The sequence below is a fragment of the Miniopterus natalensis genome, chromosome 4 (assembly GCF_054644295.1).
Source record: "Miniopterus natalensis isolate mMinNat1 chromosome 4, mMinNat1.hap1, whole genome shotgun sequence".
Taxonomy (NCBI): domain Eukaryota; kingdom Metazoa; phylum Chordata; class Mammalia; order Chiroptera; family Miniopteridae; genus Miniopterus; species Miniopterus natalensis.
Window position 1 is genome coordinate 62,384,660 of NC_142084.1, and position 18,033 is coordinate 62,402,692.

At 58.2% G+C, this 18,033-nt stretch overlaps 1 protein-coding gene across 1 annotated transcript; it reads left to right on the top strand.

Moving 5' to 3' along the window:
• Positions 1-2,018: 2,018 nt before the first annotated feature.
• Positions 2,019-15,831, top strand: APC2 (APC regulator of Wnt signaling pathway 2). The gene is made up of 14 exons (XM_087816592.1): positions 2,019-2,604; positions 2,782-2,872; positions 2,999-3,179; positions 4,115-4,223; positions 4,360-4,473; positions 5,175-5,252; positions 5,446-5,544; positions 6,063-6,453; positions 7,080-7,175; positions 8,400-8,539; positions 8,955-9,032; positions 9,224-9,340; positions 9,727-9,941; positions 10,570-15,831. Exons 1-14 carry the CDS (start codon positions 2,464-2,466, stop codon positions 15,509-15,511), a joined length of 6,792 nt encoding a protein of 2,263 aa, XP_087672718.1. The 5' UTR covers positions 2,019-2,463; the 3' UTR covers positions 15,512-15,831.
• The last annotated feature ends 2,202 nt before the right edge of the window (positions 15,832-18,033 follow it).

An 18,033-nucleotide genomic window follows, 5' to 3' on the forward strand; every position in this document is an offset into this window, starting at 1 on the left:
TTGGGCCACACCTGCGCTATCCTCCGCTGAAATTTGTCCATTCACTCCTTAATTAGGGGAACCACCAGCTATTGGTGCTTTCCCTTTGGTGATAGAGATATCTCAGGGAGGCCCCCAGTAGGCTCCTTTCAGAGCCTGGTGGTGAAGGGCAGGCAGGAGGGCTTCCTTGAGGAAGCTGCGTTGTGAGGGATGGCAAGTCAGGAAAGGTGCTCCAGACAGGAGAACTGCATGTACAAAGGCCTGGGGAAAGAGAGCAGAGTGTATGTGGAGGACACAAGTCTTATGCTGAGGGTACTGGAGAGCCATGGCAGCTAATGGACCAAGGGAGGAATGGAATCTGACCAGTGACTTTCAAAGTTTCCTTTTGTCTGTGCATGAAGAGTGGACTGTGGGAGGCCAGTGAGGCTTCTCTAATGGGAGGGATATGGGGAGCTGGGAGGAGGGTCCAGCTGGACAAAACTTGAGGGGCTGGTGAGATGTGGAGGTGGGGACCCAGGCCAGAATGTGAAGGAACCCAGGGTAGGGGTCTGTTACCAAACTCCATCTGATGAGGATGCAAGAGTGTCAGGAGGAGTGAAGGTATCCCAGGCTGGCCCTGCAAGGGTGGCCTAAGTGTGTGTGTGTGTTTGTGGGGGGAGGGTGCTTGAGAAGGAAGTCTGGGTTTGGGGAATGAGAGGGGTATGCAGGGGTTTGTGCTTAACTCAGTGCTTCTCCCTGGCTGGGTACAGCATGGTGGCCTCAGCCAGGACATAGGGCTCCAGCCAGTCCCTGGGGACCTTACCAAAATCCTCAGCTAGGACCTCTGACTGAGCTTTGGGCAGGATCAGTATTAGGGTGGTAAGCAAAGACTGTGGTCCCCAAGCATCTGGCCTTCCCCACCTGACACACTGTCTCCCATTCTGACCTGTGACTTGTGTTTGCTCAGTGACCACTGTTCTTTCTCCTGACCCTCACATCAACCCACAAGATGGGCCTGGCAGACCAAGTTCCTCCCACTCCTCAGATGGGGGAACTGAGGTCTGCAGAGGGGTTGGGGCCTGTGTGCCTCCAGCATTTTCTGGACTTCTCAATGTCTGGGTTCCAGTCATGCCTTGTCTGTCCCCCTGGCCTCAGTTTCTCCCTCTAATGGTGGCTGCCAAGACCCAGGACTGTGACAAGGAAACCAAATGATAGAGCCAGGCATGCAGTGGGTCCTCCAAGACAGTTAGGATGGCCTGACCCATCCCCCCACCTGGGGCCAAGCCCCCCACCCCTACTCCAGGCCCATCTGTGTCCTTGATGACTTTGGCGTGAGCAGGGGCCTTCTGGGAGCAGGAGGAAAGAGAGGAAAATGAAATGAGCAAGTGAATGAGAGTGTGGCCAGTTCAGGGAGGGAGGCGAGGGTGCCCCCTGTGGGCAAGGGAGGGCTGGCTGATTTGGGGAGGGGGCTCAGGTGGGCAGGGGGAGAGGGCTCCCAAGGAGGAGGTGGCAGAGGGGATGGGCTGCCATTGGTGCACCTCAGACAAAGGCAGAGGGAGGGGGAGCGCTGATGTTAAGGGAACAAAGAAGGAAGGTGGGGGGGGGCAGGAAGGCTCTGGCAGGAGTGCCAAGCTGAGGGAGGAGACACCAGCCAGCTGGACAGAGGGAGAAGCTGGGCCTGAGCAAGAAAGGACAGCCAGACAGACAAAGAAGCAGGCGACAGTGGCAGAGCCCAGTGGATGGGGCCTGGGGTGCTGGAGGCTGCAGGGTCTGGCAGAGGGCTGACTGCAGAGGCCCTGAGCCACACAGGTAGCTACCCAGATTCAGATGCTGATGGAGGGGTTGTGGGGGCTGCAGAGCATTTAGGTCCCCAGTTCCCAGGGTGACCATAGTGGGCTTGTGTTGGTCTGGCTCTCCACTGTCAGCCTGTCCATTGGTTTCTTAGAGCCTTCATGACATTCTTATTGTCCATCAATTGGACCAGCTAATGGTCTGTCCACCCAGCTTCTGGGAAGCTACATTGCTGCAGGGAAAGTGTCTTGTTTATCCATCTGTCTGTCTGTCTCTCTCTGGCTGTGAGCCTGGTGGCGCTAAGCTGGCCAGTCCATCTGCTGGGTTAGATTGTCAGGGTTTCTGCTATCCATCTAGCTGGCTGTCTAGTGGTTTATAAGCACATGTGTCCAGGAGCCCATTGGTGAGGATGAAAGTCTATCTGTGCCTGTCGGTCAGTTGGGTGTTTGGGTTGTCTGTGTGTCTGAACACCCATCTCATGGGTCTGCCTCTCTCTGTCATTGTTCCTGCCTTTGTCTGTCACTCCATCTGCCTCACCATCTGTCCCTGGGATTCCCTGGGCCAGCACCATCCTGCCTGTAGCAGTCCACACCAGCCTCTCCTGCCTGGGACCTAGCTCTACGGTTGGGTGGGAGTGCTAGAGCTTAGGTCCAGGGCTATCCCCTTCTTAGAGCCTCATGTGACCTGTGGCCACAGGCACTGCAGGAGCTAAAGATGACGAGCTCCGTGGCACCCTACGAGCAGCTGGTTCGGCAGGTGGAGGCCTTGAAGGCGGAGAACAGTCACCTGAGGCAGGAGCTTCGAGACAACTCAAGCCACCTGTCCAAGCTGGAGACAGAGACATCTGGAATGAAGGTGGGGTGGAGGAGGGCTGTGTGGAGGACATGAGCCTGGGTCACAGGGACAAACACCAGGACACTGGAGCCCAGAGATGGGCAGGCAGGGCCAAGGGCATCTCACAGGGGTATGGACCTGGGGCATCCCAGGGCAATGGCCATGCCTACCAGCACTCTCTCCTGCCCCCACCTCTAGGAGGTACTGAAGCACTTACAGGGCAAGTTGGAGCAGGAGGCCCGTGTGCTGGTGTCCTCAGGGCAGACAGAGGTGCTGGATCAGCTGAAAGGTAAGGGGCCAGCCTGGTGGTCCCCTCTGCACACCAGGGTGACCCCCATCCATCCTGAGAGGGAGCTGGGAGGAAGAGGGGCAGGGAGGGGTGCTGACCTCTCCCTCTCCCTCTGTGCCCATCCAGCCCTGCAGATGGACATCACCAGCCTGTACAACCTCAAGTTCCAGCCCCCAACCCTGGGCCCTGAGCCTGCTGTTCGAACCCCTGAGGGAAGCCCAGTACATGGCTGTGGGACCTCCAAGGACAGCTTTGGGGATGTGAGCCGGGCCACTATCCGGCTGCTGGAGGAACTGGACAGGGAACGGTAAAACAATGGGAAACTGACCACTGGCAGCTGTCACGTAGCCCCGCCCTCAGCCAGACTCCATCCCAGTAGTCTGCCCTTTGATTGGCCCACCAGCACGTGCACAACTCACTAAGTCAGTCCCACCCACCACTGGAGCCTCGTCTTCAGGCACCAGCTTTCTGTGGCTCCTCCACTCCCTTTCCTGGCACAGCGGACCTCAGCTAGAGGACAAAGAGGAAGGGATGTTCCTGCCAGAGGGGAGGGCTCCTAGGAGACATCCCTAGGGGCTCCCGACACCCAGTCGTCACCAGGGACAGGGCTGTGTCCAGTGCCAGGGCTCAGAGTTAGGCCTGGAGCCAGAGGGGCTCAAGGCAGCCTTTGTGGAGAGAGGGCTGTGGCCCAAGAAACCCTGGAGGGGGCAGGGAGGTCAGCAGAGGAAGGCAGGGCCCAGGCTTCTGCTCAGCTTGGCTGGGCTATGTGGGGTTAGAGAGACCTGGAGGTCCATACTCTGCTGCTGTGTGACCGCAAGCAAGTCCCCTAGCCCCTCCCATCGTCAGGCTTTTGCTCTGTACAATAGGGGGGAATAGCAGTGTCTGCCTACGGGGTGTTAAGAGGGAGACTGTGTTGCAACTGGAGAATCTGAGCTTGAAGCCTCCCCTGTGTAGGCTGGAGGGAGATTAGCGAGTGTGGGAGAGGTGTTAAGAGTCAGAACAGCGCCCCCTCGGAGTCGTTCTCTGAGGACCAGAATTTACAAAGAAACTACCTTCTCTTTTTAATTAACTTTCTGTGCCCCACCCCTACTGAGGGGGCGCACCAAGGGCAAGACTTTGTCATGCTGCCTGTTAAACTTGGGTTACACTAAGCACCCAGCAAGCGATCACTAAAATCAAAAACCACACGTATTAATGGCTACCCCTCTGCGGGCCCGGGCCCACCCACCTGCCCTCCCCCAGGTGTTTCCTGTTGAATGAAATTGAGAAGGAGGAAAAGGAGAAGCTCTGGTACTACTCGCAGCTGCAGGGCCTGTCCAAGCGCCTGGACGAGCTTCCGCACGTGGAAACGGTGAGCGCGCGGGGAGGGGGTTGGGGGTGGGAGGGTGCTGTGGGTCCTTCCCACTCTCTGCCAGGAGAGTGGCCGGAAGGCCCTGGCCCCTGGCCCGGACAGCCCCTCACCGCGACCTGCCCAACCCTCCCAGCAGTTCTCCATGCAGATGGACCTGATCCGGCAGCAGCTGGAGTTTGAGTCCCAGCACATCCGTTCGCTAATGGAGGAGCGCTTTGGCACCTCTGACGAGATGGTGCAGCGGGCGCAGGTGCGGCGGTGGGCGGGGCCGAGCGGATGGGGCGGTGCGCAGTGGGCAAATCTGCACGCGGATAGTTGTGGGATAAGTCTGGATCAATGGGCGGAGTTATGTGCCTATGGGATAGAGGGCAGAGACTGCTGTGGGCGGGGTCTAGCTCACGCCTAAGGGCAGAACCTAGCTCAGGGGCGAACACTGAGGCCAAGGTAAACAGTGGGTGATTTGGTCAGTGGGCGGGGCCACATCAGGGAGTGGGTGGGTCTAGAAGGATGGGTGGGATCTTAATAGGGGTGGGACGAAATAAGGGTGTAGGCCTGTCTAAATAGGGGGCGGGGCTAGAAGGATGGGGTAGGGTCTAGACCTCATGGGGTAGGACCAAATCTTGGAGTAGATGGAGTCAGAGCCTGAGTTGGGGGCTTGGATCATGAGGGGTCCAAGATGTGATGGAGTCAGACATCAGGCTATGGTTTAGAGTGGGTGGGCCATTTTAAGGACCAGGTGGAGTCAGGGCCAAGGCTGGGGTTTGGATAGTGGATGTGGTCATACCTTAAAATAGATAGTCAGAATTGGGGGTGGGGTTAGAAGAGTGAGCAGGGCCAAATCAAAGAGTGGGCGAAGTCAGAATGGGGTGGGTTAGGGCAGTGGGCGGGGCCATATCCGGGTCAAAGCAGGCTCTCGGTCAGCCACAGCATGGTGTGCCTTTCTCCCACTAGATCCGCGCTTCACGCCTGGAGCAGATCGACAAGGAGCTGCTGTCTGCGCAGGACCGGGTGCAGCAGACTGAGCCCCAGGTACTGGAAGGGGCAGAGGCAGGGCCCTCGGGGGAGGTGATGACCCCAGGGAAGGAGGGTACCCTGAGGACCATGCCCAGAGTGTAGGAATAGGTGGAGCCTCCACATCATCATGAGAGTGTGGCCAGTATCAGCAGCCCGGGTGCTTTCTAGGATGCTCCTGTAACCTCCAGGGCTGGTGTTCTCTCCACAGCCCCTGCTAACAGTAAAGTCAGTGCCAGTGGATGAGGACCCCGAGACTAAGGTCCCCGTGCACCCTGAGGATGGTGCCCCTCAGCCGGGCAACAGCAAGGTGAGGGGGAGTTCATTTGGGGTACACTGAGAGGCAGGATGGGGAATGGAAAGCCAGATGGATTAGGGTGCAGTGAGGCTAGTGGGGCCAGGATGTGGCGAGGTGGGCAGAGATACCTGTCCTGTGTGTTTGGGAGGGTATTCTAGACTTAGATGTAGGTGTCCTGTGTGTTTGGGGGGACACTCTAAACTTAGATGTAGGGCTACCCCTAGATGTACCCCGTGAGGTCAGAGGAGTGGGCATTTGAACCTCATGGGCTGGGGGCATCTCAACAGTGACTGAGGCCCCTCATCCATCTCCCCAAGTGTGTGGTGGCCCCTGGGGGATGCAAGGTGAAAGTGGTGGGGGTGAGGAACTGATTCTCCTGGGCTGAGGTCAAAGGACTCCTACTGTGTTTAGGGTGAGTCACCCAGAGTGTGGGGATCGGAGTGTGGGGATCGTCCCTGGCTGGGGGGGGAGGGCAGGCTGGCTGGGGCCAGGTGGACTCCATCCCTGTCCCCCCTTCCCCCACTTCACAGGTGGAGGTGGTCTTCTGGCTGCTGTCAATGCTGGCAACGCGGGACCAGGAGGACACAGCACGCACGCTGCTGGCCATGTCCAGCTCTCCCGAGAGCTGTGTGGCCATGCGCCGCTCAGGCTGCCTGCCACTGCTGCTACAGATCCTGCATGGCACAGAGGACGGGGCTGGGGGTCGCAATGGGACCCCTGGGGCACCCGGAGCCAAGGATGCACGCATGCGTGCCAACGCAGCACTGCATAATATCGTCTTCTCTCAGCCAGACCAGGGCCTGGCGCGCAAGGAAATGCGTGTCCTGCATGTGCTGGAGCAGATCAGAGCCTACTGTGAGACCTGCTGGGACTGGCTGCAGGCCCAGGATGGTGCGACCGAGGGAGGCGGGGTGTGCAACTGTGAGTGCGAAGCCTCCCTGGCCTCCTTTGTGCAATGAGCACAGATCTTGGGCTTCCCGGGTGGCAGGGTGATATCATTAGCAGTAATAGCCACCGGTCTTTTCTGTGAACCTACTCTGTGCCACGTGCCAGCTGAGGCCTTATTGCAATTCTGTGATGCTAGAATGGCAAAAAGACAGCCACCAGCAACCCATGCCCTGGTTGCAGGGTAGCTCAAGAAACCGTGATTGAGTGCATGGATGGATTGTGGGTAACCATAAACAAACATGTGGGTGCTGACTTTGAGATTCCTAGTTTTGGCAGCTGAATGCAAAGTTAATCTATGACAAAAACACTGCCCAAAGGTCCTGAGCACCCATCATGACTTAATCTCCCATCTCAGCTCTGGGTAAGGCAGGCACCTTGTTATTCATTTTAAGAAGAGTTGGAAAAGGAGGCCTGCTGTGAGACCTGCTGGGACTGGCTGCAGCAGGCCCAGGATGGGAGTGACCCCTCAGGTGCCAAGCATGCAGCACTTTGCATAGCTCTAGGGTCTTTTTGGGGGTGGAGAAGGCAGGGAGGGGTGGGACTCAACAGGGGTAATTTCCTGGACTGGGAGGGCTCTGATCTGGTCCCTTGGCCCACAGCACCAGTCCCCATTGAGCCTCAGATCTGCCAGGCCACCTGTGCAGTGATGAAGCTGTCCTTCGATGAGGAATACCGCCGTGCTATGAATGAGCTGGGTGAGTGTACCCCTCGCCTCCTCCAAGTCCCCCCATTTGGCCTGAAGCTTCTGGGCCTCATTCAGCCAGGGCAGGCTTTCAGCTTAATGGTCCTGGGGCTCAGAGGACAGGCAAAGGTGAGAGTTCCAATTTAATACACAGAATCAGACCTACTGGGTGGTTGGGGAAGGGAAGAACTTTGTGAAATTTTAGGTTGGGGACCATTATAATATTGTTTAAAGCAATTGAAACATGGAAAAAAAATCTCAGCAATGTGCTTAACTTTACTCCAGTTATTACAAAATGAGATACCGTTTCTTACCTAGCAGATGGTCAGACACTCAAAGGTTTGCCTAGATCTCTTGTGGTCTAGCTGTGCAGAAATGGGCATTTGCAACCCTGACAAGGCAGCAGACACTGATGAGAGTGTATACCTTTCAAGTCATTCCTTTCCCAGCTGGGGAATTTATCCTCTGGCTGGGTCTATTTAGGAAAATGCAGAAAGATCAGGAAGGTAGTAACCGAACCAAATAAAATCCCAGATCTGGAAACCACAGAAGTGTCCAACAGCCCCAGCCCCTGAATGCACAAATTGCCTCTGTTGTCTTTGCTCAGTGAAGGAGGAAGGGCACCTTATATTTGAATTGCAAGTTCTTTCTCTTCTACTCACCCTGACCATTTCCCCTCACGTTTGCTTACTCTTTGTAAAGTGAAAACCTAGTTTTCACAGTGACTAAAGAACTATGTGTGTGGCAATCATCAGTAACTCCTGAGCACCTGCTGTCCAGATTCTGCCCCTGGGACCCAGTTCTGCCCTCAGACACTCGAGGTCTAATGGTCTTGGGGTGGTTCTCATTTGGGATATTGAGGGCCTTCTTGACCTGGGAGCAGAAGGGAGCCAGGAACATGAGCAAATAGCAGGGAAAGGCATTCCAGGGAGAGGGAACAGCGCATGCAAAGGCCTGGAAGCCAGAAATGTGAATGGAGGTAGAGGGCTGAAAGGAGGTGGGTGTGGAGGTCACAGGGTATCCAGGGGATCATGACAGCCTGGCAGCAGGCTGCCTGAAGGAGGTATCCTTGGAGTTGGGCTTTGAAGGTAGACTTGAGGAAAGCAGATCTGGGGGTAGGATGGAGGGAGGGCACCTAAGCAGGGGAATGGCATGGGCAAAAGTTGGAAGAAGGCAGGGTTTGTTCGGGGTGCCCCCCTACACCCAGCCTCCTGTGCCCCCTTCCATGTCCCCACAGGTGGGCTGCAGGCTGTGGCCGATCTACTGCAGGTGGACTATGAGATGCACAAGATGACCCAGGACCCACTCAACCTTGCCCTGCGCAGATATGCTGGCATGACCCTCACCAACCTCACCTTTGGGGACGTTGCCAACAAGGTGCCTGGGATGGGAAGGTGGTGTCAAAACTCCCCCCACCCTCATCTGAGCCTCAAAACAGTCCTGGAAGGTAGGGACAGTTGTCCCCAATTTTATAGGCAGGCAGACTGAGGTCCACAGAGGTCCATGAGAGGAAGGACTGTGGCCAGGCCACCATCTTCTTGGTTGCTCTGCAGCAGAGTGGGACTTCTGGGCTGGGGGAAGCTGGGTGTCTGTACCTGTCTCAGCCTCAGTTTCCTCATCTTAGCAATAGGATGATTGCTATCCCTTTGCCATAGTGGTGCGGATGGAATGCTGAGGCTTCAGCTCTAGCACATATTAGGTGCCCAGGGAGAAAGCCTGAAAGTGGGGTGTGGTGTCCCTCATGACTCCTCACCCACTGGCCATGGTGTAAATTTCCTGTGGCATCCTACAGGCCACACTGTGTGCCCGGCGGGGCAGCATGGAGGCCATTGTGGCCCAGCTGGCTTCTGAAAGCGAGGATCTCCACCAGGTACCTGGGTGGAGTGGGGTGGGGCATGGGGAGAGCCTTGCAGAGTATCCCACTGCCCAAGGCCCCTGCCAGAGTCCCCTTTCCTGTGGGTGTGATGGGTATCCCCTTTATTCTCTCCATAGCCCCACCACATGTAGGGTTGAGGGTGGGGGGCCCTGGGTCCACCTTGCCTGCCCTGTGCCCTGACCCAGGTAGTGTCCAGCATCTTGCGCAACCTATCTTGGCGGGCTGACATCAACAGCAAGAAGGTACTGAGGGAGGTAGGCAGCATGACTGCCCTGATGCAGTGTGTCCTACGAGCCTCCAAGGTGGGTACTAGGTGGGCACAGTGGAGTAGGGGGGTGGGAATGCACCCAGCACCCAGGGGAGAGGGCACTGTCGTGGCTTTTAATTCCAGTCACAGGGCAGGGAGGCACTGGCAACAGGTGGTGAATTCTCCATCTTGGGGGAGATCAAACCAAACAACCCACTGCTTAGCTTAGGTGGTCCTGAGACAGGCCCAGGGCTTCCAACCTGCAACTCAGAGATCCTGTGAGGGCCAATTTTATTACTTTTCATTTTTATTTGAAAATGTATTTGGGTGCCTTTCCTTCCAACCTTTTGTCTGCGCCTTGATGGAGAGGGCCAAGTGGGTGGGGCCAGTGCCTGGGGTCACCCGTCCACTGACCTTCCTGCATCCCACCTCTGTGCCTAGGAGTCCACCCTGAAGAGTGTGCTCAGTGCCCTGTGGAACCTCTCGGCACACAGCACGGAGAACAAGGCAGCCATCTGTCAAGTGGATGGTGCCCTGGGCTTCCTAGTGAGCACGTTGACCTACAAGTGCCAGAGCAACTCGCTGGCCATCATTGAAAGTGGAGGGGGAATCCTACGCAATGTGTCCAGTCTCATTGCCACCCGAGAGGACTACAGGTGGGTCCACCCCACCCCACAGTCACAGTGGGCGGAGGGCACCACAGAGGGTGCTGGGGGAAGGTGGACCCCCAGGTGTGGTCTGGGGCTGGGAGTGGCAGATCTCATTCTATAGTGAACTGTCACTGAGGTAGCCTTGGTTTGTCCTCTTGCAAATGGATGTTCCCAATTTATCCCCAGGGACTAATTTTTTTAATATAAGTATTCCCAAATATTGCATGAGATATACTTTGCTAAATATTTCATTTATTAAAATAAGTAAAATATTTATTAAATAATTAAGTAATTTACAAATGATACTTAGTATTTTTAAAAACAAATAAAATTTATCTATAGTATATCTATTCCAAATATCACAAGATACTGTGCTAAAATAAGATATACTAAATTTTATTTTAAAAGATAAGTATTATTATTACAACTATTTAATAAATATTTCTTTTAAGTAAAAAAATTAATACAAGTATATCTCATTCAATACTTGGGATAGACTTATACTACATATTTATTCTTTTCTCTGAGATTCTAACTCAGTCGGATGCCTTATATTTTTATTTGCTAAATCTGGCCACCCTGCTCCTGGTAAGATGAGGGGTGGCTCCGCCTGACATACCCCTCCGTGCTGCAGGCAGGTGTTGCGGGACCACAACTGCCTGCAGACACTGCTGCAGCACCTGACATCACACAGCCTGACCATCGTGAGCAATGCCTGTGGCACGCTCTGGAACCTGTCCGCCCGCAGCCCACGTGACCAGGAGCTGCTGTGGGACCTGGGCGCTGTGGCCATGCTGCGCAACCTGGTGCACTCCAAGCACAAGATGATTGCCATGGGCAGTGCCGCCGCCCTGCGCAACCTGCTGGCTCACCGGCCTGCCAAATACCAGGCAGCAGCCACTGCTATCTCCCCCAGTGCCTGTGTGCCCAGCCTGTATGTGCGCAAGCAGCGAGCCCTGGAAGCCGAGCTGGATGCACGGCACCTGGCCCAGACGCTGAACCACCTGGAGAAGCAGGACCTGCCTGAGGCTGAGGCCGAGAGTGCCTCCAAGAAGCCGCTGCCACCCCTGCGGCACCTGGATGGGCTGGCCCAGGACTATGCCTCAGACTCGGGCTGCTTCGATGATGACGATGTGCCCTCCCTGGCCGCTGTGGCCGCCACTGCCGAGCCTGCCAACCCCACTGTGCTGTCGCTCTTTCTGGGCAGCAACTTCTTACAAGGCCAGGCGCTGGCCTGTGCCCCACCTGCCCCCTGCGGTGGCCCAGAGGTGGAGAAGGAGGCCAGTGGGGAGGCAGCCTTGGCAGCCAGGGCCAAGGCCAAGCTGGCACTAGCAGTGGCGCGGATCGACCGGCTGGTGGAGGATATCTCAGCCCTGCACACCTCATCTGATGACAGCTTCAGCCTTAGCTCTGGGGACCCTGGGCAGGAGGCCCTGCGGGAGGGCCGAGCCCAGTCCTGTTCTCCTTGCCGGGGCCCTGAAAGTGGGCAGAGGGCGGCCAGTGGCCGAGCTCACCCGTTGCTGCGGCTCAAGATAGCCCATGCCAGCCTCTCCAATGACAGCCTTAACAGTGGCAGCACCAGCGACGGGCACTGTCCCCGGGACCACATACAGCCCTGCCCACTGGCCTCACGGGGTGAGCACCGAGAGGGGCCCCCGTGTGGCCAGGCACGGCCAAGCCAACTTGACCTCAACCTGCTGGTTGGCCAGGCTAAGCCAGCAGCCTGTGAGGCTGCAGCCACTGATGCCTGTGTGCACACCATTAAGCTGTCACCCACCTACCAGCATGTGCCACTGCTCGAGGACACTGCCAGGGCCAGTGTGGGACTCCTGGTCCCTGGGACCCGGAAGCAGGCCTGGCTGTCTGCAGAGGGCCTGAACAAGGTGCCTGAGAAGCTGGTGGCAGAGGCGGCACCGCTCTGCTTGTCCCGTTGTAGCTCCCTGTCCTCACTGTCCTCTGCTGGCCACCCGGGCCCCAGCGAGGTGGAGGACCTGGATGACAGTGACTCGTCCCTGGAGGGGCTGGAGGAAGCTGGCCCCAGAGAGGCGGAGCTGGACAGGGCCTGGCATGGGCCAGGAGCTGCCTCCCTGCCCATGGCCATCCCTGTGCCCCCTCGGGGCCGGAGCCTGGGTGTGGACACCACACCATCTAGCTCCTCAGAGAACTGCGTGCAGGAGACACCACTGGTACTGAGCCGCTGCAGCTCAGTGAGCTCGCTGGGCAGTTTTGAGAGCCCATCCATTGCCAGCTCCATCCCCAGTGACCCCTGCAGTGGGCTGGGCAGTGGCACAGTCAGTCCCAGCGAGCTGCCTGACAGCCCTGGGCAGACCATGCCACCCAGCCGCAGTAAGACGCCACCGCTGGCCCCCCCACCTCCTGGTGAGCGTGAGACCACCCAGTTCAGCCAGCAGTGGGAAAGCTACGTGAAGCGCTTCCTGGACATTGCTGACTGCCGAGAGCGCTGCTGGCTGCCCTCTGAACTGGACGCTGGCAGTGTACGTTTCACTGTGGAGAAGCCAGATGAAAACTTCTCTTGTGCCTCCAGCCTCAGTGCACTGGCTCTGCATGAGCACTACGTGCAGAAGGACGTTGAGTTGCGGCTGCTGCCCCCAGCCTGCCCTGAACTTGGCGGGGGTGGTGGCCCCAGCCAGCACTTTGCTGGGCACCGCCGTCGAGATGAGGCCAGTGGTCGCCTCGAAGGGCCACCTGCCACTAACCAGGAGATGGAGTTGCTGCGGGATTGCCTGGGTGCAGCTGTGCCCACCAGGCTCCGCAAGGTGGCTTCAGCGCTGGTGCCCAGCCGCTGTGCACTGCCCATGCCCATCTACATGTTAGTGCCCACCCTGGCCCGGGAAGACAACTCATGTACTGACTTGGCGGAGGGCACGCAAGTCAACTTCAGTGTGGCTTCGCTTAGTGACCAGACACTGCAGAGACCACCCAGGGACCCACCTGGTGGGGGTGGGGAGGGACAGAAGCCAGCAGTCCTAGAGTCTCCCGCCAGGCAGGCCACTGGGCACCAGCACAGGGTTGGGGGTACAGGCCGAAGAACAGAGCCAGCCCGAGGCGCAGGCAGGCGCCAGGTGGGGCTGGAGCTGCCCCTTCGAAGGCCCCCAAGAGCCTGTGCAGACAGGAACAGCCCCCAAGTGGGTCGAGCATGTGGGGAGGGGGCGCTGCAGTCCTTGTGCCTCACAACACCCACTGAGGAGGCTGTGTACTGCTTCTACAGCAACGGCTCAGATGAGGAGCTGTCCACAGCAGTGGGGGTCACACCCTCCAGGCGGGCATCTGCTATTCCCCGGGCAGTGAAGAGAGAGCGCCTGGCTGGCAGGAAGAAGGCACAGGCTGTGCCCAAGGTCACAAAGCCAGCCCGGGCCCAGCCCAGTCTCATTGCTGATGAGACACCACCATGCTACTCCCTAAGCTCCTCCACCAGCTCCCTCAGTGAGCCCGAGCCTGAGGCGAGCAGGCTCCGAGCCCATGAGTCAGTGGTCGCCAAGGACCTGGGCCCTGGAGGTGGGAAAGATGGCTATCCCAGCCCTCAGGCTGAGGTGGAGCTGCTGCGGCGCTGCATTGGCTCAGCTATGCCCAGGCGCTGGCCACAGGCATCAGACTCAAGGCGTCGCAAGCTCCGAGATGCCCAGCTGGACAAGCAGACAGCAGAGGGGCCCCGGGAGCGCAGTGAGGAGACAGCAGGGTCAGACCATGCCTCAGACCTGGACAGTGTCGAATGGCGCGCCATCCAGGAGGGAGCCAACTCCATTGTCACCTGGTTGCACCAGGCAGCAGCGGCAGCCACTCAGGAGGCCTCATCTGAGTCTGACTCCATCTTGTCCTTTGTGTCAGGGCTGTCAGTGGGCTCCACCTTGCAGCCCTCTCTGCACAGGAAAGGGTGGCAGCCACGAGCAGAGGGGCAGGCAAATAGTGCCACTCAGCCAGAGAAACGAGATGTGACCCTGGCCCAGCAAAGTAGCAGCCCCTGCTTGCCCTTCAGCCCAGAGAAGTTGCATGGTGCTCAGAAAACTACATCTGGGGTGCCAGCCATGCTCCGAGGAAGAACAGTGATCTACGTGCCCAGTCCAGCCACTCGGTCCCAGCCTAAAGGCACCCCTGGCCCCCGCACCACACAAAGGAAGATGGGATCCCTGAGCCCCACACAGCCAGCAGCTCCCACCAAAGTCCTGGGTCCTGGGCAGCAACGGTCTCGGAGCCTGCACAGGCCTGGCAAGATCTCAGAGCTTGCAGCCCTGAGCCCCCTCCAAAGGAGTGCCACGCCACCGGCTCGCCTCACCAAGACCCCTTCATCCAGCTCCTCCCAGACCTCCCCTGCCTCCCAGCCTCTGCCCAGGAGGTCACTCCCAGCTGCCCATGCTTCGGGACCCTTGCCCAGCCCCAGGGCCTCACTGGTGCCCAAGACACCCAGGCGGGCCCTGTTGGCCAAGCAGCACAAGACACAGAAATCACCAGTGCGGATCCCCTTCATGCAGAAACCCGTTAGGCGGGGGCCACCACCTCTGGCCAGGGCAGCCCCAGAGCCAGGCCCCAGGGGTCGGGGGGGGCCAAAGGGGTGCCCAGGTACCCAAGCAGGCCGCCTGGGCCTGGTGCGCATGGCCTCAGCCCAATCCAGTGGCAGTGAATCCTCCAACCGCTCGGGTTTCCAGCGGCAGCTGACCTTCATCAAGGAATCACCAGGCCTGCTGCACCGACGTCGTTTGGAACTATCCACAGCAGAAGCCACCCCCTCCACCTCCCAGGTCGGCTCACCCCGCCGCAGCCGGCCTGCACTGCCCACTGTCTTCCTCTGCTCCTCCCGCTGCAATGAGCTGCAGGCTCCCTCCCCGCAGGCCCTGGTTTCTCAGCGGATCCCTGAAGTTCGGTCAGGCCCTGGTGAGAGGCCACCAAGGCGCACTAGCTCAGAGAGCCCATCCCGTTTGCCCATCCGCAAGCAGGCCACCCAGCCAGAGGCAGTCAAGCGCTACGCCTCTCTGCCCCATATCAGCGTGGCCCAAAAGCCAGAGGGTGCTGCCCCTAGTCCTGCAGCTGATGCTGCCCGCCGCAGCAGCGATGGGGAGGCCCGGCCCCTGCCCAGGGTGACCTCACTGGGCACCACATGGCGTCGCATCCGTGATGAGGATGTGCCGCATATCCTGCGGAGCACACTGCCCTCTACCGCCCTGCCGCTCATGGGCACCTCATCAGAGTGCCCAGGCAGTCCCCTGCAGCGCAAGACCAGCGATGCTGTGGTCCAGACAGAGGACTTCGCTGCCACTAAGACCAACTCCAGCACATCCCCGAGCCTGGAGAGCAGGGGCCCTCCCCAGGCTCTGACCAGCGGACCTGCATCCATCCTCGGCAGCAATGTGGATAAGCCTGGCCCTGCCAAGGTGCCCACCTCAGCCCCCTTCATCCATGAGGGCCTGGGAGTGGCTGTGGGGGGCTTTGCTGCCAGCCGGCATGGCTCTCCCAGCCGCTCAGCCCGAGTTCCCCCCTTCAACTATGTGCCCAGCCCCATGGTGGCGGCCACCACTGACTCAGCTGTGGAGAAAGCCCCTGCACCCCCTGACCTCCTAGAATAGTTGCCTGGACTGGTTTTCTGGAACATTCTCTCTGGCCAAGAACTGTCTGGTTGCCCTGAGGGTGGCCCTGGAAACTGCCTACCCACCCGAGCCCCCTACCCTTGGAGACCCACCCCAGTCCATGTTGGCCTTACATCTCATGCTTGCTTCTGTGCTGTGAGGACTAGAGAAGGAAATGGGATGCAGGCTGTCAAGCCTGGCCCACATGCAGAGGCCACCCTCTTGACCCCCAGCCCCATTGCACCTAAGCCTCAGCAGGACACTCATCTCTGGGGAACCAAGGGAGATTACAGCATCCATCTGAGGTGGGGGAGGAGGTTTCAGAGGGTGGTACTATCCAGCATCTGCCAGCTGGGCCCGAGGCATCCACTAGTGGACAAAACCCGTTATTACGGGGACAGCTGGGTAATTTGTTAATGATGACTGCTGGTTTGTTTGCCTTCTCAGCCCCAGCTGAGGGAGGGGTATGGCTGAGCCTGTGAGACAGGCCCCCCCCCCACTTTAGGGGCCAAGACAGGGGCTCATGGACAGAGGGGGCACTGTCAGAAGCCTGGAAAGAGCAAGGAGAGAAGGGCAAAGGAAGACTGGGCTGGGCGATGCAGGGCCACTCCATGTCCCCACTCCTGGTGGCGTGGGTGCTGGTTCTGAGTAAAGGAGGAAGAAGGGGACAGAGAAGGTGGGTGGAGTCAGGACCAGCTGTGGTGGGCAAAGTGCAGTGGGAAGGAGGATGAGAGTCCCAGCCAAATCTGGTTCTCCTTGGCAATACACAAAGCCCTGGATCTATTGGAAGGCACAACTGCAGGGCCTGGGGTACAGGTCACGCCTGGCCTTGGAGGAGGTGCAGGGCCTAGAGCCCCAGAACTGTGGCCAGGCCAGCTGGATGGTTGGAGGCCAGGGCTGCTGGGATGCTAGTGTTGGTGTCAGAGAAGGCAGAGATGGAGGGGGTCAGGGAGCCTGGTGGGCCTGTATGTGTGTGTACGGGGAAAACTGCTGAGGTTCCTGCTTGGTTTCCTGTAGATACAGCCAATGATCTCTCCTGGGGAAGCCTCGCTCTGAGAAGGAGCTGCTCTTGGGCTCACAGCTCTGTCATAGTACAGAGCTGCCCCAGACGGGCCGGAGAGCAGATGCCATTTGGGGAGACCGACAATATGATGACTAGACTTTAGGTCCCATTTCTGAAAGGTGGGATAGCACAGTTGAGAGTTGGTGGAAGTGCAGAAGGAGCCCCTGTCCGTGCCCATGGGTACCACTATCCCTCCCTATCCCGTCCATGGAAAGAGCTGAACCAGGAGCAGAAGTGTTTCCTGCACTGGACAGTCCTCAGTTCCCAGGGCTCTTGGGGGCCACATTGATTCCAAACCCCACAGACACCGTGTTACTACTGCTAACACATCTGTGTCATGTTGCATTATAAGCCTGCCCACCAGGTCAGTTGCCAGGGCTCTGCCCCAGAAGGCCACAGGCAGGATGCAGGAATGGCTAGATGCACCAAGTGCTCCTCCTGTGACCAAACTTCCAGGATGTGCTGGCACACAGCAGACCATGGCAATGAGGGCTGGGTAGTGCATTGCATGCGCTCACAGCTGATCCCTTGGGACACACTGGGGGAGGGGCAGTTCAGATGCATCTCAGAAACCAGGACTCCTTGTCCCCATCTTTAACCTAAAGGGGCGGGACTGGTGATCTCAACTCCTTTTTAAGTGCAGGGGCTATCAGATGTCTGCTTTCACACTCACCATGGGCCAGCTGCCTCCCAAAATGGCCAAGTGGAAGGGGAAGCCATGCAGACCCACGCACAGCTTGCCCAGCCATGGAATCTGAAGTGATGGGGCCTGGGGGTGGGAGTACCCATGCACTGTGAGACCCTGGTTTGTGTTCTCAACACTCTATGTCTCAGTTTCCCTACGTGGGTCATGAGAACTCCCGGAGCTACCTCTAGAGCCAGAGTGGCTGCTGTGACTTGGTGAGAGGCCCAGACTCTCCCTGGCTGCCCCCTCCACCTGCCCCTTGTCCTCAGAAGGGGGCAGCTCTCACCTCAGCCAGCACACCAGGAGCTCATGTCCCATCTATGTCCAGCAGCCACATTTGCCTTCTCTGTTCCCATGATGGAGGCATAGCCACACCTCACAACTGCACAGGGCAGGACAGTGGGGGTCCAGGGCCCTGAGAAGAGTGGAGGTCACTGAACAATTGATTCTAGGCCTGAGCTGGAGGACTAAAGTCTTAAGACCCAAAGGATATCTCCCATGAAGCCTTGATCCCTTCAGTTGCTCAGCCACCTGACAATGCTGAGGGAACCGTTTGCCTCCAGAGCACCCTCAGCCCATGACCTTGAGCAACCACCACCAGCTAGGTGCTGAATTGGGGGCAACATGCCTGCAGGTACAGCATTACCTCACCCCCCTCTGCCCGTCTCTCACCTGGCAGGTGGCTATAGTGCCCCAGCCTGAGCCTAGTTGTTTTGGTCCATCCATCTCTGTGCCCTGGGTCCCTGCAGTGTTACAAGATGTGTAAATACATAC